This window comes from Raphanus sativus, chromosome 2, assembly GCF_000801105.2.
Source record: "Raphanus sativus cultivar WK10039 chromosome 2, ASM80110v3, whole genome shotgun sequence".
Classification (NCBI taxonomy): domain Eukaryota; kingdom Viridiplantae; phylum Streptophyta; class Magnoliopsida; order Brassicales; family Brassicaceae; genus Raphanus; species Raphanus sativus.
The window spans coordinates 20,347,755-20,373,490 of NC_079512.1; the positions used below are offsets into that span (position 1 = coordinate 20,347,755).

The following is a 25,736-nucleotide window of genomic DNA, read 5'->3' on the forward strand; positions in this document are numbered from 1 at the left end:
AGAATTTCTTAATTATCTGAAAATGTTTTTTTGGAAGATAAAACACCAAAAGCCTCAGCCTTTGCTTAACACTCTTCACCAACGAAGAGATTCAAGAAGGTCGAGATCCTGGGATTCAACATAGGAAACCGACAAACCGTACCCAGCGATTCCTGATCATTCTGACTATGATATTGAGAACGCTAAAGCTGTTGTTGAGGAGCTTGAAGAGTTTCTTTAATGGGCCAGCTACATTTTCCCTGACGTAAGACCCTGTTTAATACTTACTTTCTTCGTTTCTTGTTCCATAAGCTGCATGTTGAGTTTTGATGAAGTGAGGTTTCGGAACTTTGAATTTTATGTTTTAAGTAGAGTTTGGAGTGCGTGTTCTTGAATGAAGAAATTGGCAATGCAGGTTGAGTATTAGATACAACATTATGAACTTTTTTAGGGATCAAATTCTAATATTTGCGTCATCTCTGTTTGGGTAGCTTTGTGATGGATACTCCCATCTTGATCGATTCAGTAGGCTTTATATATCTTACTATTTTATCTCCTTTAATTTTGGCTGAAGATATGGATGACTTGGCTCAGGGTAGCTTTGTACATTTTATTTTTCATATATTGTTCCGACTTAAGTAGAGTTTGAGGTTCTGAAATGTGTTATCCTTCTGCTCTTTTAAGCGGTAAATGTACAATCATTTGCTTATCCTTGGTTAGACGATATTAGTATTCATATGCTTCTTCTATTCACTTACATGTACAATCAAGACTAGAGAAGTCCTTTCTAGCATGGAAGCAACACCGAGCAGAACCATCAAAAAGTAATCATCAAGGGAGCAAATGGTAATGCATCAGATTCAATCCATTTTCCTCACTTGTTGAGTAACAAAGCTGGATTAAAGATTAGAAATGTAACGAACCGGGTTGTATCCATTTTCCTCAAGTTCTTCTGCTGGTAGCAGCTCAGACCTCAGATTCTCCGGGAAACAAGATCAACATTGGCTCCTGGGATACACCTGTTGGGGAAATGTACGATGTTGTGTCGCTTCAGGTTCAAACAAAGTATTTCAATTTGTTAGCAGAGACTCGTGTTTAGTCTTGAGTATCTTCTTCGGTATATTTTTAGCTGTCTTGAAACCTGATCTAAACCCATGGTCGAACCGGTACTAGATTTGATTTTTTGGAAAAACAATTATTTGAAAGCTAGGTAAAACCTGAAATTCGGTACAGATTAAGCTACTGATTGAATTAATACGTAACTTTTAATTATTATTTTTTAGAATTTTTCAGTTACATTATTAAAATCTGTTTTATTTGTGCTAATTAAAAATTTAAGTTTTTAATTTTTATAAAAGAAAAGATAATATGATCATGTGAATTATGAATCTATTAACAAAACTAGTTGTTGTGATTTGGTATTAGTTTATTTTCGTTATCTATAATCTATTACAATTATGTGTTTTATTTTTGGCTTCTTTTGAATTTAAAGTTAATTTTTATTATTAACACTAGGAATTTACTACGAAAGACTCGCAGATTCGTCGTAAGATTTACATGGTTTACACGACGAAAGGTAGCGACGACTTTACGAGGAAACTGTCTTACGTGTTTTTTACGACGAAGAGATCTTATGTGTCTTTTACGATGAAGTATTAAACTGTCTTTTACGACAAAACTAGTCCTCGTAATTTAACGACGATTTGGCGAGGAAAAATGTGCCACGACGGACGTTTAACGACGAATTATGTTTCGTGGTTATTTCCTCATAAAAGGGTTATTTACAAGGAAATACTACAAAAATGATCGTCGTTATGTTTATGTTTTCTTGTAGTGTAAATAATATTGTCCCACGATATTGCGGGAAATTATCTAGTATCCATCTAATGAGGAAACTAATCTTTGATTTATCAGAATAATATCTTATATGTGGAATAATCAAGTTTTCTTTTTCCCAACTTATCCACGATATTGCGGGAAGTCATCTAGTACTCGTCTAATGAGGAAGCTAATCATTCATTTATGAGAATATTCTTTTATCACTGGAATAATCAAGTTTTCCTTTTTTTACAAGTTTAAATCTTTACCAACAAATGTAACTAATGATAAAAAATTATGAATTTTCTCCTAAACCAATCTTTTTGAACGAAATATTATAATATTTCGAGAGCCCAAAACGGCACCGTTTAGACTTAGCTTTGTAAAGACCTCTCTCCCCTATAAATAACCCCCAAAACCTATCCTTCTCTTGTGCCTTTCTCACTGCAACTTTCTATTCCGTAGCCATAAACTCGTTTGTCTCTCAAGAATCTCTTTACTCCTTCAATCAACAATGGAATTCTGGGGTAAAGTGATCTTTTCTCTGCGTATATTAACTCATACTTGTTCTCTATTCGTCTTTTAGCTTTTGTCTTGAAGTTTATGCTCGGTTCTAACCTGTTGGCATGGGTGGTCATGAGCATAGCAAAGTGAAACATTGGATTAGGGCCCCAAAAATTTTCAAAAAAAATTACACTGAAAAGCGCCCCCAAATTTGTAAAAAGAATTTTTTTATTAAAACCTTATTAAAATGTTTAGGCCTCTAACATCTCAAGGAGTCCCTGCTTGAACCATGTGTAAATACTTAGTTCGGTTAGATGTTTTTGTAATGTTCGCCGTCCACACTAACTCATAATCTTTTAGCTTGTCCTCTTAAAGTTTATGTCGTGGTTATAACCTTTTGTTTAGATGTTCTGGTGGTAACAATTAGTGTTTGTTCTGTGCACACTGACCTGGTTATTACCTGTTTACTTAGATGTTGTGGAAGATTCAACTAGTGTTTGATCTGTGCAAACTGACTCATGTTGATCTTTTTTATTGGATATGTTCACAGGGGCTGAGGTTAAGGCAGGTAAACCACTTAAATTGAAACCTGATGACGACGGTCTCATTCATGTTACTCGGGTTGCTTTCAAATATCGTTATTAACTGTTCTGAAAGATTCATGATTAGTTTTCTTTACAGTTTCTTACTTTTCCTTTTTTTTAAATATGTGTAGGCATGTCTTGGTAATGGGAAGAAGGGTGAAACTGCTCGCTTGTACATGAATGTTGATGGGAAGAAGCTTGTGATTGGAACTCTTTCTCAGGGGATTATTCCTCAGATCGGCCTTGATATCATCGTTGAGAAGAAGTTTGAGCTCTCCCACTCCTTGGAGAGAGGAAGTGTCCACTTCATTGGATACAAAACACCCGACATCAATGTGGATGACTCTTCTTCTGATTCAGAAGACTACTCAGAAGAGGAGGAGGATGTGGAGGTCCCTGCAACTGTCACTGCCAATGGAAATGCTGGAGCAGCTGCTTTGAGTGTTGTCAAGGCTGACTTGGAACCTAAGGCCAAGCCTGTTGAAGTGAAGAAGCATGAATCAGACGAGGATGGTGAAGGCTCTGACGAGAAGGGAATGAGTGTTTGCACTTGTTTTCCTAGTGGATGGATGTTGAAGAGGATGATTGAGATGATGCATAAGATGACTCTGGAGATGAAGAAGAAGTGACACCTTTCCGACTACTCCTTGATCTAATAAACAAAACTGTTATTGAAACTGAAAAACTGTTTGCAGCAGGTTTTGCTCTTTGATATTTGACTCTTGTTTGATGATAATGATAGCAATGCAGTTAAAATTAATGGCAGGAAATTTATGGTTGATATGTTTTAGCTTTTTATAATCTCACTAAACAAACTTCAATCCGTAGCATGAAAACCTACCTTGACTAACACCGTTATGTTGGATAAAACGTCGTCGTTTTGTAATAAGAATATTTTTAAAAAGTTAAAAGTATGTTTTAGCTTTTTATAATCTCACTAAACAAATAATTTAACCGGAAACTGACAACATGTGACAAAATTGAAATCTCTTAGACTGTTCTGATCTCTGACTGATTCCATGGAATAGTGTCCTGATTTTTTGGTTGAATCACATCCTTGGTATCTTCCAATTATTTAGTCACCTATTAGATAAAAAGATTTAATGAAAAGAGTTTTTTTTTAAAAGTAAAAGACACATGACACCAATGAGAGATAATGAAAATATTGCACTTAGAAAGGCAGATCGTCGTACATATCATACATGCCATAGTCAGAATCACCTCCGAAGTCATGATAAAAACTAGCATCTGGCATGACGCTATTTTCAGATGCTCTCATCATATGATTCATATTTTCAGATGCTCTCATCATGACGCAACGCTATTTCCGAAAAGCTGGAGATTGCGAAGTCCAGGCATTGTTAGAGCTCTTGCTAGAGCATCATCGTATCCCTCGTTCCAAGGAAGGATGTTACTCACGTGGCTTAGCTTCAATGTCTTCAGATTAGAACAAGACTGTCCCACAACTCCCAGAGACTCTCCTGACAGAGGGCTGAACGAGACGTCGAGTTCAATCTCAACCAAGCCTCCTAAGCTACTACCCACTACGTGACTGGACATGATCTCGGGTCAAACAACAAGTTTCCAAGGTTATGCATGACAATCTTCCTCCACATAGAAGGTTCTTTACAAACGCGCTGCCATGACATACACACTTTCTGAGCGTTTTCCAATATCTCAACCACGCTTAGCCTTTGCAGGATGGATGATGTTAGTTCAGACGGAAGCTCAGCCTAGTCTTCGTCGCTACCTTGACTAACACGGCGTCGTTTTGTAATAGAGGTTACTTTAGAAATTTACGTTTGCTGGGAATCGAACCCTGGTCCGCGGATAAAATACATTCTTACCAACCACTGCTACAATGCTTCAACTGATCTTTTATTAGATTTAAAAGATCTATATTTTGATTTGTATATTCTAAGAGACATTTTATTTTTGTTTACAAATTTTATTTGGTACAAATTGTAATTAAATCACTAATTTTTATATTTCAAGTTTTCTAAACTCTTACGGTACTAAACAAAACTAAAAATGACATTTCATAAATTATTCAATCTAATTTCAAAATGAGATTTTTTAAATACTTATCTAATTTTAAATATTTAAACTTATATATATATATATAATAGTGATTTTAATTATATAAACCTATTCATTTTTTATAATTGTTTATAGCTTTAAATAAAAAGTTAAGTTTTATTATATAACTCATACAGTGATTTTACTTATATAAACCTATAAATTTTTAATTATATAAAAACTATGTAATTTTAATTATATAATACTATGAAATATTTTATAATTTTTTATCTTTAAAATAAAAATTTGTGTTTTATTATATAATTTTATATAAACCTATACAATTTTAATTTTATAAACTATATAATTTTATTTAGATTTGTGTACATTTTTTATTTTAAAATTTAAGTTTTGATTTTTAAGAAAAATATTATAATCACTATTATATATAGTTTTTCAAAATTTAAATATTTAAAATTAAATAAGTATTTTAAATTTTTCATTTTAAAATTAGATTGAATAATTTATGAAATATCATTTTTGTTTTATTAGTACTTTAAGAGTTTAAAAAACTTCAAATATATAAATTATTGTTGCAATTATAATTTGTACTAAATAAAAATTGTAAACAAAAATATTTTCTCTTAGAATATAAAAATCAAAATATAGATCTTTTAAAACTAGTAAGAGAACATTTGAAGCATTGTAGCATAGTGGTTAGTAAGAGTGAATTATATCCGTCGGCCTAGGGATCAATTCCTAGCAAACGTAAATTTTTATAAAATATCTTCTATTATAAATTATAAATGATGTCGTTTTATCCAACATAACGGTTGCCTAACGTGGTATTAGTCAAGATAGGTTTTTATGCTACGGATTGAAGTTTAAGTTAAAAATTTAAATAAGGACTTATTGCAAAAGTGACTCAAAACTTGAAGTCAAACACAAAACTAACCTTTTCTTTTGACTCATTTTTATTTGAGTTTTTAACCCCACATCTGCATTTTATCTACGAAAATGCCATTAACCCTTTTTTTTTTTCGAAAATGGCTTCTTTACTGTCTCAACCACATTTTCTTCAAGTATTTACAATATTGCCACTGCCATGAATAGTGGGAACAACCTTGTACGAACTGTTTGGAGCTTTTAATGCCCTTTAATGCACGTAAATCTCTTAACACTCTCTCTGTTTCAATTGTTATGAACTAAAAACAACATTTCTTTCACTTTCTCTCCATATTCATCCAAAAAACTCAAGCTTTTGATTCAAAATATGGGCGATGGTTGACAGAGCCATATTTCTTTCGTTTTGACTTACGGTTGCTTTCGTTTGAGGTTCTGGGTGGTTGGAGAAGACCCTGTGTGCAAACGAAGTCATCTCACCTAGTTTAAGGTACGAATTTGAATTTTTTCAAAATCTGTTCGCGTAGAAGACTTACTTGTAAGTCTTCTGTATGTAGCAGACTTACTGCTGAGTCTTCTGGTCAAACGGACGACTTAAACTAAGTCGTCCAGCTTTGTTTGTTGAAAATAAACACTCCAGACGACTTATATATAAGTCGTCTACGAGAAACAGGCTAGTTTTGCATTTGACCGAATCGTGTCAGATCTTTGACTATTTCTGGACGACTTATAATTCAGTCGTCTCTGGGAAAGTTAAAATTTCAATATTTTATTAAACTAGACGACTTACGTGTAAGTCGTCTTAGGTTAGTTTTGTAGTTGAAAAATAAAACTTCATAATTTAACTTTTACCAGACGACATAATATAAATTCGTCCCGTCAGAAGACTTAATTTAAAGTCGTCCGGGGAAAGCAAAGTCGTCCAGAATTTTTCCCAATTTTCTGGTCAAACCTTGCTTATCCCGGACGACCTTAAATTAAGTCGTCTAGCTGGACGACTTTTAGTTAAGTCGTCTGGAGAAAGTTAAATTTCAAGTTTTATTTTTCAATTACAAAACTAACCTAGGACGACTTACATGTAAGTCGTCTAGTTTGAATAAAATATTGAAATTTTTACTTTCCAGAGACGACTGAATTATAAGTCGTCCAGAAATAGTCAAAGATCTGACACGATTCGGTCAAATGCAAAACTAGCCCGTTTCTCGTAGACGACTTATATATAAGTCGTCTGAAATTTTTTTTTTAACAAACAAAGTCGGACGACTTAGAATTAAGTCGTCCCTTTTAATTTTCAATTGCAAAAGTGACCTCTTTAGACGACTTACCTTTAAGTCTTCTGGACGACTTAATTATAAGTCGTCTGCGATAATGTTTATTGAACTTCTTCATTTTCTCTATGTTTACTAATGTGTTTTATTTTGAATATTTGCAGATGATTTTTAAGTTACATGCAGTGTATGGACAATGGTTGTTGAGAGATTTCCGTTGGGATTTTGTGGTTGATGATCTCAAAGGAGCAAGATTGTTTTTATTGAATGAAGATTCAACACATGCTGAACTTGTTGCAATGGCTCAATAAGATTATAACCTGGACATGAGATCAGTGACTGTGGTGATTAGCTACTCATTACCAGCAGAAATGATGATGACTCCAGGCAGTCCTCCCATTCATGTTACAAGTGATAGACAAGTTCGAAACTTGCTCGAGATACTCAAAACGCATAGAGTATGTCTTTGTGTATCAAGCCGCAGCAAGGTGGAAACGGTTTCAGAGAAAAGAGAAGAAGCTGGTGAATGGGAAGAAGATGTTGGTGATAATGATGAAGCTGGTGAATGGGAAGAAGATGTTGGTGATAATGATGAAGCTGATGAATGTTCTGAAGATGTTGGTGATAATGAGTCTGTTGAAGATGAAAATCAAGATGAGGAGGAGGATGCTGATAACACTATTGTTGGTGAAACGGATCAGAATGGTGGGGATTACAGTCTTTATGGAAAGGTTCTAGATGAGGACGAGGAAGATGATGATAATATTTGTTTTGAAGAAATTGAAAAGACATATGCTAAGACAAATGCTATTGAAGGAGGAAAATCGGATTGTACCAGCATCTATGTCAACCAGAGTTTTGTTAGCAAGGATGCACTGCTTTCAGAGCTGCGGTTGACAGCAGTGAGGGGTAAATTTTCTTTCAGAATATACAAATCAACAAAAACTCTCCTTGTGGCAATATGTCGGGTTAGCGGTTGTGGATGGAAGATCAGAGCGAGTGTGAAACATGGGCCAAACACGTTTTGGGTAACAAAGTATGTGGAAAAACATTTATGCTCAATTGGAGACTGAATCGCTCAGCGGAGACACTGTACTCCAAAGTATGTTGGTAGTCTTTTCATTGATCGTGTTGGGATCATTGATGGGATAACTCCACAGCATATCACTGATGCAATGAAGAACATGTTTGGCATGACGCTTGATTACACCACTTCATACAGAGCACTGTTATATGCACAAAAATTGGTGAGAGGATCAGCAGAAGAAGGGTATACGCGTCTGCCTTCATATCTCGAGCAAATCTCCATTGCAAATCCTGATTCTATCACGGCTATAGAACTTGATTCTAAGAAAAGATTTAAGTATATATTTCTCTCTTTTGGAGCTTCTATCAAAGGTTTTAAGTATCAGAGAAGGGTCATTGTGGTGGATGGAACTCACCTAAGTGGAAAGTATGGAGGTGTTATGTTAGTTGCAGCCGCACAAGATGGCAATTTTCAGATATTCCCATTGGCTTTTGGGATCGTGGATGCTGAAGATGAACCTTCTTGGGAATGGTTTTTCACAAAATTGGCTAGTTGTATATCTCATGACAAGCCTCTGGTGATAGTCTCTGACCGGCACGCGGCCATTAAAAGTGCGTGTGAGAAGGTGTTTCCTTGGGCAACCCGAGGAATATGTTACTATCACCTTCAAGATAACATTGTCAAAAAGTTTAAAGGGAAACATCTCATGTACTTGGTGAAAGGGGCTGCTTATGTGCACACGGTTTACGATTTTGACCGGTACATGGCTGAGATACGGAGTGCAAACCCGGAACTTGCAACGTATTTGGAGAAGGCTGACGCCAGGCTATGGTCAAGGGTTTATTGTAAGGGGAACATGTTCAACATAAAAACAAGCAACATCGCTGAATCTATTAATTCCGCACTGAAGCGAGTAAGAGGATTTCCGATTCCGTTCCTGCTGGAGTTCATAAGGCAGAAGTTAGGAAAATGGTATTGGAAAAGGAGACAAGATGCTTTGAGTCTCCCAACTGAACATAGCCGGGGTGTTGAATACTTGCTTGCTGTTCGATCAGAGATAGCGGATACGATGACGGTCGAACCAATTGATGGATGGCGTTTCTTTGTCAAAGGTGGCAAAATGGACTGTGTGGTTGATTTGGAACATATAAAGTGTGATTGTGGTGTCTATGGAGTGGAGAAAATACCTTGCTCTCATGCTATAGCAGCTGGAACACATGCTGGTGTGCATATCGACACACTTATATGTCCACTTTACTCAAAGAATCATCTGTATGCAGGATACTCAGAGAATATATATCCTATCGTGTCACAACATATTGAGGAACGAGAATGCTTTCCTCCAAACGTAAAGCGTGGTCCGGGGAGACAGAAGAAATCAAGATGGCAATCTTGGTTGGAGCTATCTAGGATGAGAGGACACAAACCCAGGAAGAAACACAGGGCACGGAGATGCTCAAACTGCAAGGAAACCACAATGTACACAACCAGTTGACTAGTTGTCCAGACGACCTAAATTTAAGTCGTCCAGTCTTGATTACCCGTCCAGACGACTAATTGTTAAGTCGTCCAGTAAGTCGTCCAGTGTTTCGTCTACCTTCTACTATCCCTTCAAGTGTATTTTTTTTTAACAAACAAAGCCGGACGACTTAGAATTAAGTCGTCCCTTTTAATTTTCAATTGCAAAAGTGACCTCTTTAGACGACTTACCTTTAAGTCTTCTGGACGACTTAATTATAAGTCGTCTGCGATAATGTTTATTGAACTTCTTCATTTTCTCTATGTTTACTAATGTGTATTTTTTTTAGACGACCTTTTACGAAGTCGTCCAGTGTATTTTATTTGTAAGTCGTCCAGCTGGAAAACCTTCCAGACGACTTATTTGTAAGTCGTCCAGCTGGAAAACCTTCCAGACGACTTATTTGTTAGTCGACAAGTTCAAATACACAAATACACAAATAAATCATACACAATAAATCATACACAAGTTCAAATACACAAATAAATCATACACAAGTCATAAATCATACACAAGTTCAATTTTTAATACACAAATATACAAATACAAATACAACGACAAGTTCAAAGCCATACACAAGTTAGAAAATCTATACAAGTTAGATTTGTGTATCTAATCATACATGCCCACGAACATACCACCATCCTCATTATCTTTCAAATGCTGATCAACAAGCTCCGTCCATATAACCACAGCCATATTATCCCTCATAGTCTTCGCATTGGACCTAGCAAAGTCTTTAGGGCTAAAGGGGACCCCAAGAGCATGACATTCAATGTACTTTAGAGCGTACACGCCACAATCACCATTGTTGGCCGTGGGTACATCTTTCAGCAGTCTCTCATATGTGTATCGCTCCAACCCGTATTTGACCCGTTCTTCCTCGGTGGTTGCGCACTCAACAAGCATATAAGGGACCATCTCGAGAAAAGGCTCCATTATCTCATCCCATGCTTCTGGTACGCTAGATGAAGGTATGCTGTCCCAGACGACTATGTGCCTCTTAGGGATCGATATCCAGATAGCAACCCAATGTTTGTTGTTCAAGTTCACTGGCGCATAGATATCATCAATGTCCTCCCCCCACTTCTTGTTTGATTGGCAAAATGAAGGCATTGATCCGTCATAAAAACACGACGCCCCACTAGGTAGCATTCTTCCTAAACCTTTGTGATCAGGTGCCGATGCTTTGAAGAACAGATACTGCTCTCTCCAAGAATGGGAAAAGTTGTGATCCGAGAAGCACATTCGCTCGCTCCGGAAAGCTTGTGGGTTCTCCTGATACCTCTGCCTCAGCACATTCATCCAAGCATCCATATGCTGCATATAAAATAATACAAGTTAGAACCTCCCAGACGACTTATTTGTAAGTCGTCCAGCTGGAAAACCTACCAGACGACTTATTTGTAAGTCGTCCAGCTGGAAAACCTTCCAGACGACTTATTTGTAAGTCGTCCAGCTGGAAAACCTTCCAGACGACTTATATATTTACAAATCTATACAAAGACAAGTTACCAGACGACTTAAAGATAAGCAGAAGACTTACTACGTCTTCCAGCCATGCTTTGGGTGTCCGGAGTTTATGATACCACCAAGTTGGTGATGTACGTGGTTTGTCCTCAAGCTTAGTGAAATAATCACTGCAAACAAAAAAGCAATCAGTTTTGGTAGACTAAATCAAGCTATTATGGGTAAAGCAATCACTTACGGATCAGTTTTCAACCAATCAGCGAGCTCCTTCAACTTAGGTCTGTTTAGTGAGGGAAATGGATTATACTTTCCCACTCTAAGGAGTTTCTTTCTCTTTGCCGTATAAGGAGATATCTGCGTGGGAGCAGGTTTCTTCGTTCGTTCACTCCTTGCACGCACAGAAGCAGTGGGAGCTGTTTTGTCCAATACAACCAGGCTCGGTTCTGAAACTGGAACGCTTGGATCGGTGGAAGCGAAGCTCGGTTGTTGATCGTTGGAAGCAAAGCTCGGTTGGTCAGTGGAAGTGAGAGGAACAATCTTTTTGAGGACACCATCTGCTTTATCCTCCGGCAAGATCTTATATACTGAGATTGCCTCATCTGTTGTATCCTCCGGCAACAATCTCTGCAATAAAAGTTGCACACAAGTTAACCCTGGACGACTTAAATAAAAGTTGTCTGGACGACTAGTTGATACTAACCTCTTTGGGCAGAGGAGAAGGCTGTTTCTTTTGAGGAGAAGGCTGTTTCGTTTGAGGAGAAGGCTGTTTCTTTTGAGGAGTAGGCTTTGCCTTTTGAGGAGTAGACTTTGCCTTTTGAGGAGTACGCTGTCTGGTTTGAGGAGTATGATGATTGGTTTGAAGTGTAGGCTGATCCTTTTGAGGAGTAGGCTGGGTTTGAGGAGTAGGGGTAGGCTGTTTGTTACTAGCCCCGGTTTCTTTGGCTTGAGGGGTAGGCTGTTTGTTACTAACCCCGGTTTCTTTGGCTTGAGGGGTAGGCTGTTTGTTACTAACCCCGGTTTCTTTGGCTTGAGGTGTAGGGGTAGCCCGATTGGTGACACCAACCTTCTTCTCCACAGCTTCCAATCTATCGGACAACTTCCTAATCTCCCTGATGCACTTCTTAAACCCATCTTTCATCATGTCACCTAAGCCACTTCTTAAGTCCTTGAACATATTTTCCAACTCCTCTCTGGTCACCCAACTAGCCTCTTCTCTAGCCTCTTCTCTAGCCTCTTCGCTAGCCTCTTCTCTAGCCTCTTCTCTAGCCTCTTTAGGAGCCTCTTTAGGACCCTTTTTACGAGCTTTCTTCCGAGGTCTCTGATTGTCTTCCTCCTCCTCCTCCACCTCCACCACAACCATCTCTTTGGCTCTTTTCGATGGAGTCACAAACTTAGGTTTTGTACCAGTGACTTCCCAGCAATCCATGGTCCACTTCCACGGTCTCCGATCATACATGACTTTAATGATGTTCTCCGCGGGCACGTCCTCAACCTCAGAGTCCCATTTTGGCCACATTTCACTAATGTCCTTCTCAACAAAGTTGATCACGCGGGTCTGCAGTAAATAGAAGAAGAATCGAGTTAGATATTTGAAACAAAATACTAAATAGACGACTTAATTATAAGTCATCTACTAAGTCGTCCAGCTGGACGACCTTCCAGACGACTTATTATAAGTCGTCTGCTAAGTCGTCCAGCTGGAAGACCTTCCAGACGACTTATAATAAGTCGTCTACTAAGTCGTCCAGCTGGAAGACTTTCCAGACGACTTAATTAAGTGAAGATGGAAAGGTACCTGACTCAAGATAGCAGCTTTCATGAATATGCGGCCTCTGCTGCCCTCGTAAGCCAGAATCGGTGGAGACGGACTGTTTGCTCTGGGACTACCAATACTAGCACCCAATCCTGGAATAGCTGTATACGCCCAGACCTGAAGAACTTGTATAAACCCATCCACGGTGTAACAGCCAGTAATATCTTTGTTCCACAAAGAGTCCATCAGCACCTTAAACGCGACTCTCCCCCATGGATAATTCTCAAACCGTTCTAAATCCATCACTAGCCTTGCCAGAGTAGCTCGTGTAGCGGTTGAAAACTTTCTCCCTTCAATGAATCCAGTGAAGATGGAAAGGTACGCGAGTCGCTTGCGATCTTCCCTGGACCAATCCCCGCATCTCTTCAGTGCTGCTATTATCTGATCAGTAGTTGGCCCAGCTTCCAGATGAACTCCCATCATCCCCCAGAAAGAAACCATCTTTGGGTTAACTTCACATTCTGGTGTCTCAAGGTTCTCGATGTACTCGCAGTTTAGACCAGTGATGTTTTCAAACTCTAACAGTGAAAACCTCGCAGGTTCTGGACCAACGAGACACCACATCTCGTACTTCTTCTTAATGTCCAGCTTTAAACAGAGCAAGTAGTGAACCAGCCTTGAAGCCCAACCAAATCCCTGCTCCTTGAACTTGATGAAAACTCCCAATCTCGACTCCTTGAGCTCTTCAAATTTAGCATCAGTGAGAGCTTCCCTAAGAGCAGTATGCAACTTCTTGTTATCCGTATGATAGGAAATGCTATTGTGGGGTTCTGGCTCTTCCCCTAATGTGTATAACCTACGGGGGAGTTCTGGAATATCCATCCTTTTTGTCTGCAAAATAATCAAAGACAACAATAGAAGTCAGAACACAAGCTAAATCAATCACGCCTTAATTGTTACTCCAGACGACTTAGTAGACGACTTAAATATAAGTCGTCTGGAAAGTCGTCCAACTGGACGACTTAGTTGACGACTTATATTTAAGTCGTCTGGAAAGTCTTCCAAATGGACGACTTACAAGTCTTCCAGTAGAAAAATTTCAAGCGGACCTGATTAGTCGCAAAAGGAGTTGGAGTACTCGTCATTGTGGTTATAGATCTGGAAAAATAAACGTGAAACGGTGAGAATGAGTAAATTGAAAGAGACAACGTTTTATGTTCATCTTTTCCTCGAGTTTGATGACTTACCGGCGTTAGGGTTTACAGAGAAACGGCGCTACGATTTACAGAGAAGAAGCGGCGGCGCTAGGATTTAGAAGAAGCGGCGGTGCTAGCTAGTGTTTAGAGGAAGCGGCGGTGAGAACGTTGGTGAGCACGGTGGCGAGGGCGACGGTTTGTTCGGAAATAGTGGAAGCGGGGGCGCTAGGGTTTAGAGGAATCGGCGGCGCTAGGGTTAGAAGAAGCTGCGGCGACAACAGTGAGAATGAAGTGAGATAGATAGCCGACGTTGAGAACGATGGTTGTTCGGAAATAGCGGGAATTCGAATCGCCTTTGATATCGCCGGTGAGAGAGAACTGTTAGGGTTTCTGAATTTCGCGGAAAATGAAAAAAAAAATCACCTTATATATTGGGTAAATGATCCGGTTAGCTTTAAAAGTACATTGGTAAACTTTAAGGTTTGGTCCGGTTTAGACGACTTATTCTGGCTGATAATGTACATCAGACGACCTAATATTTAGTCGTCTGGGCACAGAAGACTAAATATTAAGTCGTCCCAGACCCTAAAATGAACCCCTAAACTAAAATGACTAAATTAACTTACTAACCACGTTATAAAATCAAATTATACTTCAATAGTGTTTACTATACACAGAAATGAACACGCTTAGGTAATTTTAAAAAATTTCAAAAACGGTTTTAATGCTTTCCAAAATCTAACCCTAAGAACACATACAATACTACAACATATGTTGATGAAACATAAACTAAAGAATATCATGACTCACTACTTTCACTCATCTGGGCTGAAAACAATTGAAATTTGTTATATATTAATTTATATCTCTTAAGACATATGTTAATTACATAATTCCAATTTTTCATTTATCAAAATATTTTTTACAAAATTTTTAAATTATGTTTAAGAATAACTGTCCAGACGACTTTAAGTTAAGTCGTCTGGACGACTTATTTTCAAGTCGTCTAAACAGACGACTTGCGAGGGATAGAAACGTAAAAAAAAATCTGTTTTTTTGTTTGTTCACAAGGAGATAGTTGTAATTTTAATAGCCTTTTAGGTTACTTTTGCCTTTGACCCAAGTTGGGGTATTCTTTTGGGTTTGACTCCAAGTTTTGAGTCACAATTGGTAATTCTCCCTTTAAATAAATTCTTATTTCAGATATGATTTTGCACTTATAATTAATTTGTTTGAGTATAAAAAGGCACGACAAGAAATGTTAGGATCGAAAAAGGCCCTTTCCCCACACTCAAGCTGTCTCAAGTCCATTAAATTGGAGAGTAAAGTTGTTTCTACTTTCAAGACTTCTGTATCGAACACTCAATGACCAACGGCCACACATATTCTCTACTGGTAAAATTGTCTTAAGTCCATTAATTAGACGAGGTAAGGAACCCATACGACAAATCATTTTATAAATACATATATCACATTTGATATTAAAAAGTATTTACAATTTCTTTCAGAGAAATACATGCATGTGTAATAAAAAATATCTTGTATTTAGTTGTATTCCAATTTCTAAATCTAAAATAAGATATAAGAAAAAAATAGAGTTCTATGCGTTTAAATAAATAATTGCTTGCATGGCATTTGATTTTTTTTTCCTATTTAAGAGTCAATAATAGAATTAATAATTCTACTCCTTTTAAACAATTCATATTTATATGTTGGTAAAAAACTACTATTTTTATTTTTTTTACCTGCTTTGTTTTTTTTTAAAAAATCTAAAAAATTAGATATTGTAATATAATATACTAGGTTAGACCCGCCCTTCGGGCGGGATTTGGTTGTTTGATTTTGGAGAAGATGTTATATTGTATATATTTTTTAATATGTCTGCATTTTAACTATAATTTGTAAGTATTTATAGTGTTGTAAGCTGTAATATTGGGTAGTTTTTTGGAGTAATTGTCAACGGTTTCATGTTAAAATGTTGAGGCTTTTTATTTTAATATTGTTTGCACAAATACTGAAGCCCAGCATATGGGGCGTGTTATATTTGTATGGGGTTTGTAACTATATATAAGTGGTGCGCACGGAACATTTACGTATGTTACCGACCGCCTTTTGTGCATATTGTTGCGATGATTTTTAAAAAGGTTGTTGTTCAAAACACTGCTATCCAAATTATTAGAGTAAGAAAAGATATCACATAGATAGAAAAAGAGTCAGTTAAGTGAACTTAATGAAACATTACTGAAAGGGAAAAACGGAAACAAATTAAAACGTCAGGTTCATGAGAGATCTAGCCACGGTAGACTAATTGCATAAACTTCTCGATTTCTTTGTAGTAGAAACAACTTGTGCACCTTTATCAAGGTTTTTGAGAACACATGTTCGTGGTGGCATGAAAAGCCTCTTGTTGATGCCATATGATTTTCTCCTGACGATTGGGACATCACGATCGCCTCAATTGTCGCCAGAAGTTGTCGACGGCTCCAGTGTTGTGTTTCCATTCAAAGATTTCAAGAATCTGCATTCCTTCATCATAGTCTCCTGAAACCAGTTTTAGTAATCCGAGAAGGTAATTACCTTGTCCAAAGTTGTTGGTAGCAGAGATCTTGAGATGTTTGAGTCCTCTTCGAGCATTATGCAATGCGAAGTAATGTTTGATCCCTTCAAAATAGTGGGCTTCTAGATTTCCATACTCAGAGGCAGATCTGCAAACATAAAAAGACAAATACAGTATAACCTTTTTAAATTAATAATCGATAGATTAATATCTCTATAAGTTAATATAATTTCATAGTCCCAAATTGAGTTTTTGATTCAATTAGTATCTCGATAAATTAATAATCTCTATAAATTAATAAAAAAAAATAGTTTTGGTCTAGTCCCAACATTATTAATTTATAGAGGTTTCACTGTAGTATAATATTTTTAAATGTTTAATTTATTTTTAACTAAATATATATCTAAAGTTCATAATTTTACAAAAATTTTAGCTGTTCATTTTGGCAATTATACTTGTCTAGTATAAAATTGTAAATTAAAAGTTATTTTTCCTTTTCATTATACATTTTTAAAACTAATGATTTCATGATGTAAAAAATAACTTATTCATTATAATTAAAAATATTTAAAGATAGATAAATAAATAATATAAAACTATTGTTACTCTTTATACATATACATGTTTTTTTAATAAGAAAGAGTATACATATACATTTTTGTTAGAATCGTATATGTAAATATTACTGGCTAACTTATAATATATAATCCTTACAGTATCTTATTACATATTTTACTATAGTGATTGTGTTCTGTTATTGAATACAATTATTTATTTTCTTTATTATATATTTGTATTTTCTTATTCACATATTTAAATTAAATAATTTGGCGTACATATAGATGTAGATGATGATGACATTTGTTACTGAATTTATATTTATTTAAAAAGTAAATTATTACTTGAAAAATAGGAATATAAATTTATTACTGCTACTATTCGTTTAGATTTTGATTAAAAGGCTGTTTTAATTTATTAAAAATATCCATTCAAATATTGAATAAAAAAGACATATATAATTAGTTTTTAAAGAGGATTTTTTGAAATCAAATGTTTTAAATATTTATAAGCTTATTTAAGGAAAATTGTATTTAAAGTGCTGAAAATAGATAAAAGTTTCTGAAAAAAATAGGAAAAGTGTGTTTACAAATGTAATAAATTTCGTGTCGTTGAGCAAAGAATGTTTACGACAACGTCTTGGTTCCCAATTTGGATTGAGAATTAGTTTACTATTTATATTCAGTGAATAACAAAACAATTTCTTTGGTGCAGTCTCTGTTTATGTAATGAAGATCTTAATTATTTAGCTATTGGAGAACGGGATGTGAATTTGTAAGGAGAAAAATTGCTGATTATTTGCCAAACTCGTGAAAATGAATACTCAAGTGATATTAATAGAATCATATTCCATTCTAAGCAGTCTTTGAGCGATCCAAATATGAATAAAGATATTAAATACAAAACAACTGGAGAAGTGATAGATTTTATAAAGCTTGTCTGTAACCAAACATAAAATAACCAAGATTCAAAGACCTAGTTGTCAACAAAACAGGGGAAAAAAAACAGATGCATAAGCATTCTTGAAAGCTGAAAATACTGCATCATACCTTCAAGTATCCAATCATCTCCACGACTCCACCTATGCTTTACGTGCCTTCTTCTTAACTTCCGAGGATCCTTGCACCTGACTGCTACCACCAGTCTCCACCTTAGAACGAACAGAGATGGCACCACAGTTGTTGTCTCCATTGTCATTATTGCCTCCCTATTCAGACCAAACTAACCTGATACTATCTGCATACTGTGAAGCTAACTGACTGTAATATAGTACATGGAATTTACATTGTCAACAAATTGAGATAGCAGCGTACGGTCACCTTCACTAAGGATGTGGGAGATCGTAAAGGTTTGATGGTTTGCAGTGAAGTTGTATGCACTGACCTTGACCTGGAACGTGTAGGTCCTACCCCCCATACCTGCGACAAATGGAGGTTCCTGAGTGTCCTCCGGGTTCACACCATCACCAGCCTGAGGAAGCAATGGTTGAAGGCAATTTCATGAGTAAAAATTCAAGACAAAGATGCACAACAGGCAGAATAAGAACATACCAAAAGATGGCCAGCTTCATAGGCTCTCATATTATGCAGTTTTATCATAACCCCACCAAAACAAATAAAGAGACCTTCAGCAGTTTCATCTGCAATGGACATCTCCACCCGATATCTAGCAGGAAGTTAACACGTATCAGTTTCAAAGTTGACTATGTGCGTGGACACCAACATAAATGAACGCAAATAACGTGTGTACAAATGGTACATACCTCGGGACATCAACAGCATTAGTATTAGTACAATGCAGAGAGGTGAAAGCTGAGACAGTGCGTTGGAGCTTCTTGGTGCAGTTGGAGCAAGAAACGTAGCAACATCCCTTCTCCAGCTTGATACCAGTGACCTTCCCATGCAGATGAAATCAATCTCCTACATTCGTTAATCAGCAGCATCAAACTTTAACTTTAATTCATTCTCTTTTAAAATCATAATATATGGTTACTATACCTGAGAAGAAGCAGATATGACAAATTCATTGAGCTCAGCTATGCTCAAAGATTCCACCTTGGCGTATCTATTTAGCAATGGAGCCGCTAATGGAAGATCATGGGCAACCAGGCCGTAGAAATAAGTCTGCTCTGCGGTGGTCCTTGTCAAAATATATGTGTGCGCCTGAGTAGCATTCAGAAACAGATGACATGCAAAATAAAAATGCTGTAAATGTACTGAGAATAATTAAAAGGCGGACTATGTGATGTTAAGTTCAAGTAATTACCTCCCACAATATTGGGGTTGATACTGGTTGCAACCAGAACCCTTGGATCACCTCCCATCGATTCAAGTTGTTTGTGGAGTTTGACAGCCTGTGAATCGAACAGACTCATAGTCACCGAAACATCACTGATAACATTAAAAAGTGATCAAAATGTTATACTTTTTAAAGTAGAAAACCAGATTAGGCCTCTGAGCTGCAAGCGGTTCACATTCACCGTCGCCAGCATCATCGTCGACTAAACATAAAATGATCAGAAATCTTGTTTATAAATATTCAACACGACGGATGATCCTATATATAATCAGGAAACAATTAAAAACAATTTACTAAGCAGTTCCGAAGCTCTAAACAGGAATTGGTGGTAACAAAGAATGAATATCTCTGAAACATTTAAATTAAAAAAACCCAATCTAGTTATGAACTCAAGCGGAGATACAGAAAAAAACTCAAGCGGAGGAACATAACAGACCTGGGAATCAATTAGCAACATATCGAGTTCGCCGCCGTGTTGGACGTTCCTGGCCTCCCAGAAGCGGAGCAATCGGACTTGAACGGTGGATGAGCATTTTCCGGTATTGTCCGGTCTTCAGATGGGAAAGGAAGATCGCTGCTGCGTTAGCCATATTCTGGATATAAGTTTACTGTATTGCTTAGAGGGAAGGAGAGATGGTTGTGATACGAAGAAAGCTTACCCTTTTATAATCAGAGCTCCACCGCCTTGCATGAAGAAGCTTGTATTCAATATAGATAGTGGGTGATGGTTTAATAATTACTTTAACATAGGGAATCTGTAACTGGTATAGATCGTTAGGAAGAAGTTGAAAGAACACTCTAAGAACTCTGGTTATGTCATTGCGGAGACGAAAGGTAATCGAAAACCCTAATACGAAACGACTAATATTGCTGCGTTAACATTTGGAGAAACTCACTGGGCTCGCCGATCTGAACGAATGTAAGGCCCAAATCAAATTAAACGCCTACGTAACACAGTTTAATGAAACGCAGCGGATGACACGTGGCGAACACAGAAGACTCTATTTTCCTACGTGGATGAAGGAGAAGAGAATGGAGCTTTTCTTTATAGTATTAGACTAGGATAAGACCCGTGCCTTGCACGGGATGAAGTTGTTATTTTTAATATATTTTGGAGAATGAAACAATAGTTCGGTTTTATTTGGATTATGGGTGTTCAATCCGGATATCGGGTTGGTTTTGGTTCGGTTCGGTTTTTTGGTATTTTGGTTAGTAAAATATAACTACTATTTTAAATCCATATTTATTTCGGTTCGATTTGGTTTATACCGTCGTTTTCAGTTTTTCCGGTTTATTCCAAAAAACATAATTATTTAGTTTGAGATCATATTATATGTTATACAAATTTTAGAGTCATGTTGTCAAAAAGTCGTTTAATTAAAAGATATTATATATTTAAATAAAAGAATATAAAAACAAAAAAATGCTTCTATCATCTAATAAAATAATTAAATCTAGAATTAATATCAAAACTCTAAATTTTGAAAATAAAAATAAAAAAACAAAGCAGAAGCATAAAATAATTTTTTTCTATTCTTCCATATTTAGTGTTTATCAAATTAATATGTTTCGACTGAACAAAACTTTGTTTGTATAAAGATAAAAAAAAAGTTATAAAACATTTCATCTAACTGTTGTTCATAAAATTTATAATCTTTACATCAATTTAGTTACAGTTAAAATAAAGCAAAAAATTAAAAAAAAAGACTAAGAAAATATAAAGCTTTAGTTGCAGTAAATTGTTACTTCATTATAGTCAAGTGATTCAAGTGATTTAAAAATTATAATTATAATTCAACTCATATAACAAATAGATATTCATGCGTCGTTATAAAAATATACATATTTACATGTTTCAGTTTAATCGTTTATAAATCAAACCATATTCAAATCCTACGGTTTTTATAAAATCACATCCATTTGGTTCGTATGGTATATACCAAAACAACACCAATTTATCTATTTCTGTTCGGTTTGGTACTCTTCGGTTTCAGCATATTGAACATCCCCAATTTAGATATTAGTTGGTTTTGGATTGTTTTTATCATGTCTTAATATCCTATTGTAAAATTAGATTTTAAATTCATATTTTTTGGAACCTTATATGTGAGTTTTATATTACAAAATATAAAATACATAGTCTGACTACATTTATGTAGAGTGTGAAAATATTTATGAGAGTGTAAATGCTCATTATCAAATTATTGTGAAACTGCCACGTGTCCATTATAATGTGAACACATTTCTTAGAATACTTCTCCTTTAATATATATAGCGGATATGTTGGGCTGGACATTTGTAATTGTAATTGTTGACCGAAATCTATTTTGAATTTATGATGAGCCTGATCGATTTGGACTTAAATTTTTTACACCTTGTTTATATCTATAAAAATGTAATATGGTAAATAAATCATTTTTTTTAACAAAACAGGTTCTACAATTTTTTAATATTTAACTTTCACATCATTGAGAACCAATTTAATGATTTTAGAATCAGCATCTTATTCTTTTCAAAATCTAATTACTTTGACTTTAGTCTTCCACGTAGTTTTGAAAGGTTTTAACTGGACGACTAAATTGATGCAGCCAATTTTGTTGCTTTAAATCGTTTGTATATATATATTATTTAGTTTGAATATTTATTAAATAAAAATTCATATTAATACAACTGTATGATCATTTGTATCTTATTATAACAAAAAAATTAAGTTATTGATTACAAAATTTTCAAAATGGGATCTTTAATTTCTAATAATTTATAGACATTTTGTAAAATTTAAAATATAACATATAAGAAAAAATCAAGATGTTTTTATTATATAGTTAATGTGATTGTTTAATATCTTTATAATAAAAAATTAAAAAAACAAAGATACAAAAATTGTTATCAATATTTATTATTCATAATAATTAATTTTTATTTATACGTTAATCGTATTAGGTAATTTTGTAACTTTTATTTAAGAAAAGTTTGAGATTAGTTTTTTTGTACATTATTTATCAATTCGATAGTTAGTTTAATAAAAAGTGTAATATAAGTTAAGATGAACCAACCAATTTTTCTAAGAATAATATTTTTTATATATTTATTTATTAAATGAGACTTCATAGTCATACGGTTCTATTATCATTCATTAAATGAGACTTCGTAATTAAGGTCCCGTGATTTATACAATAATTACACTTTCTATATTCTCACCTCAGTGAGTATACGTAATTATATAAGATTTGAATGTAATTTTTTTTTTTTGAACACTAATGAAATTCTATAATCTCACTAATGGTTATTCTGAAATTTAATAGTTATTTATTAAATGTGACTTCATAGTCATACAGTTCTATTTAAAATATAAGACATACGGAAAAATCTAAATTTTTATTATTAATTTATTTTAATAAGTTAATTTTTTTAAAAAAAAATGATAAAGGATACTCTATTCTGATTTTTATCAAATTTTTATTGTTCAAAATCATTAGTTGTCATATATATACTTTAGCTACATTAGGAGATTCCGTAATTTTATTTAAGGAAATAATGAAGAGCATTAATAATTAATTTATTGTTAGTTTAATAAAAAGCTTATTATATATTCATATGGACCAACCTATTTCTCTAAGGATTCTAAGAAGCATTGTGGTGATGACACATGGATACACCAAATGTTGTAATGCTTCTCTTTTAATATATAGGGGATGTTGACTTATATTGATATGGTCTTTCTCAATTATAATATTGATTTAATTTCTAGGATATTTCTTATAAAACACCAACACTTATTATATTAAACTAACATAATAGTAAATAAAATAAAACTGATAAATTATGGATTTACCTTTTCAAAATCATTAATGGATTTTATTGGATCTTTGAATGGTATTTTAGCTTTGATGTGGTATTGAGATATAAATATTCTAGTGTTTTATTGGTTTTCCCAAACAAATTTTCATAGCTTAGGTTAAGATAAAATAATAACAAATAAAATAACTCTACATGTTTGTATGTATTTCTGATCTTTAAAAATCGTTTAAAAGTAAATATGTCCCTTTTTAGTCTATTTGTAATTATTGTGAAAATTTTATGTGGTTGTCAATGCTCACAACTCCTTATATAGAAAATGATTGATAATCAAACATTGCAATGGTTAGTTAAGGGCTGCAATATTTAACACCGAATATTATAATGGTTTGTCACCAAATACTATAATACATAACAGTTGTAATGATTCATCACCAAAAATTACATTCGTTTTCCACTAAAATTTTTATTCACCAACGGTGGTAATGAACTCATTTTGTAAACCCTGAGAATTATATATTTTATAATTATTTTATATTTTAGTACACGCATGGAAAAACACTAAAACAGAAAACTCTATGGTATTTTTTTCATATAAATCTACTCAAATTATGAAAGTGCAACATTGCACTAAGAATTTTAGCTAGTAAATTTTACCAAATATAATAACATAGACATCTTTTTATATAATCTAAAATTATGAAAATATAGAACATGAATCATGTGTTCATTAAACATACATGATCACAAATGATTTTTTTTTTTTTTGCAAAAAAAGGAAGAAAACATACCTTTTCATCTAGTATAAAAAAAATAAAAATTAATACCTTCATTATTTTGTTTATGATTTTTGCTATCCAAAGTTAAATGACCATTTCTAATATCTTTTGTTGATAATATTTCATTTGAAAGATTTACAATGAGGAACTTATCGACTATTTATTGGTTTCAAAGTTCTATATGAAATTCACAACTTGTGGTAGTTATGTTAAGATAATACATTTACATATATGTAGACACTATTACAAAAAACACTTTATTTTATATGAAAAGACACTTAATTATGGAAAAGTGATATAGCGGAAGCTTCTAGGGATAGAACTAGATCCGTTTATTCCAAGAATACACGAATCTAGGGTTTGTGAATACTCTTCACAGTGCTTAATTAAAAGCTCTTAGGGGTTGTGAATACTCTTCACAGTGGTTTATCAAAACCTCTTTAGGGTTTGAGAATACTCTTCTCAGTGGTTTATCAAAACCTCTTCTGGAAAATTCATTTTATTAAATCATAATCTCATCAACTGAATACAAAGTTAAGCCTAGACAGCTATATATAAGAAAACCATAAAACCCTAAAATAGTAAAGATAAATATCTAAATAATAAATAAATAAATAATAAAATATTTGGAAATATTCCAAATATTTATCTGCATCATTCTCTCTGCGTTAAAGAAGATTTGCCCTCGAATCTTGATCGTAGAATTCGAATCCAAAACGTTTTCCAAGAAAAACTCTTCCTCGAATCTTCAATAGCTTGTATCGCACGGTTTTTGCACGAATCCGATTGTAACTTGAATCTTCAAAAATCCGTTTTTGCACAAACTTTGCACAAAGCAGATAATTAAGATTCTGCCCAAAATCTTCATAAATATTATTTCGCCCTAATTTTGCACGGCTCCGATTTTCAAAGGATCCGTCTTTGAAGACAAAATCAATAACTTGAACATCATCTTCATACACGTCATATATCGGATTACCATAGATCTCTCGATAGATCTCATGGTTCTCTTCTCTCTCAACAAAAGGACTTTCGCCCCGGATAGGATATATGCTAATACTCACCATGACATCCAGAATCGTTCTTCGATTGAGAAACCAAAGAGACGCGGCTCTGATACCAACTGATGTAGCGGAAGCTTCTAGGGATAGAACTAGATCTGTTTATTCCAAGAATACACGAATCTAGGGTTTGTGAATACTCTTCACAGTGCTTAATTAAAAGCTCTTAGGGGTTGTGAATACTCTTCACAGTGGTTTATCAAAACCTCTTTAGGGTTTGAGAATACTCTTCTCAGTGGTTTATCAAAACCTCTTCTGGAAAATTTCTTTTATTAAATCATAATCTCATCAACTGAATACAAAGTTAAGCCTAGACGGCTATATATAAGAAAGCCATAAAACCCTAAAATAGAAAAAATAAATATCTAAATAATAAATAAATAAATAATAAAATATTTGGAAATATTCCAAATATTTATCTGCATCAAAAAGACACTTAGGATATTTAAAAAAAAATAATCCTTTTATAATGAGATGGAACAACTCTTAAAACAATAATTGTAGAAACACTTATTGGAATATTTTAACTACTTTTAAAACTTTTCTAATATTTGCATCTTGGACTAACAAAGCTAATCTCATTTTTAGGAAAACATAACTTTTAACCTTCAATGAGATTAAAAATAATTTGTCTTTTATAATGAT

General features: G+C 34.5%; 1 protein-coding gene and 2 long non-coding RNA genes across 8 annotated transcripts; 2 read left to right on the forward strand and 1 right to left on the reverse strand.

The window, feature by feature from the left end:
• Positions 1-84: 84 nt before the first annotated feature.
• Positions 85-1,141, forward strand: LOC130507864 (uncharacterized). The gene is made up of 3 exons (XR_008942471.1): positions 85-244; positions 751-825; positions 927-1,141. It is a non-coding gene; the product is annotated as an uncharacterized LOC130507864 (long non-coding RNA).
• Positions 1,142-2,250: 1,109 nt separating this feature from the next.
• LOC108843602 (histone deacetylase HDT2-like) lies at positions 2,251-3,646 on the forward strand. Its single transcript, XM_018616831.2, has 3 exons — positions 2,251-2,324; positions 2,852-2,922; positions 3,017-3,646. The coding sequence occupies exons 1-3, from the start codon at positions 2,312-2,314 to the stop codon at positions 3,512-3,514; spliced, it is 582 nt and encodes a 193-aa protein (XP_018472333.1). The 5' UTR covers positions 2,251-2,311; the 3' UTR covers positions 3,515-3,646.
• Positions 3,647-18,064: 14,418 nt separating this feature from the next.
• On the reverse strand, positions 18,065-20,413 carry LOC130507867 (uncharacterized). 6 transcript variants are annotated; one of them, XR_008942477.1, is made up of 9 exons: positions 20,113-20,392; positions 19,890-20,030; positions 19,580-19,655; positions 19,421-19,508; positions 19,153-19,317; positions 18,918-19,074; positions 18,706-18,820; positions 18,475-18,625; positions 18,065-18,398 (listed from the first exon to the last, which is right to left on the reverse strand). It is a non-coding gene; the product is annotated as an uncharacterized LOC130507867 (long non-coding RNA). The 6 variants fall into 6 exon arrangements; XR_008942476.1 differs by having other exon boundaries at positions 19,421-19,711; positions 20,113-20,413; XR_008942475.1 differs by having other exon boundaries at positions 18,065-18,391; positions 19,421-19,655; positions 20,113-20,403.
• Positions 20,414-25,736: the final 5,323 nt, after the last annotated feature.

Coding starts and splice junctions, on each gene's coding strand:
- LOC108843602 (XM_018616831.2), top strand. Junction 2,923..3,016: donor GTCTCATTCATGTTACTCGG/GTTGCTTTCAAA, acceptor AAATATGTGTAG/GCATGTCTTGGTAATGGGAA.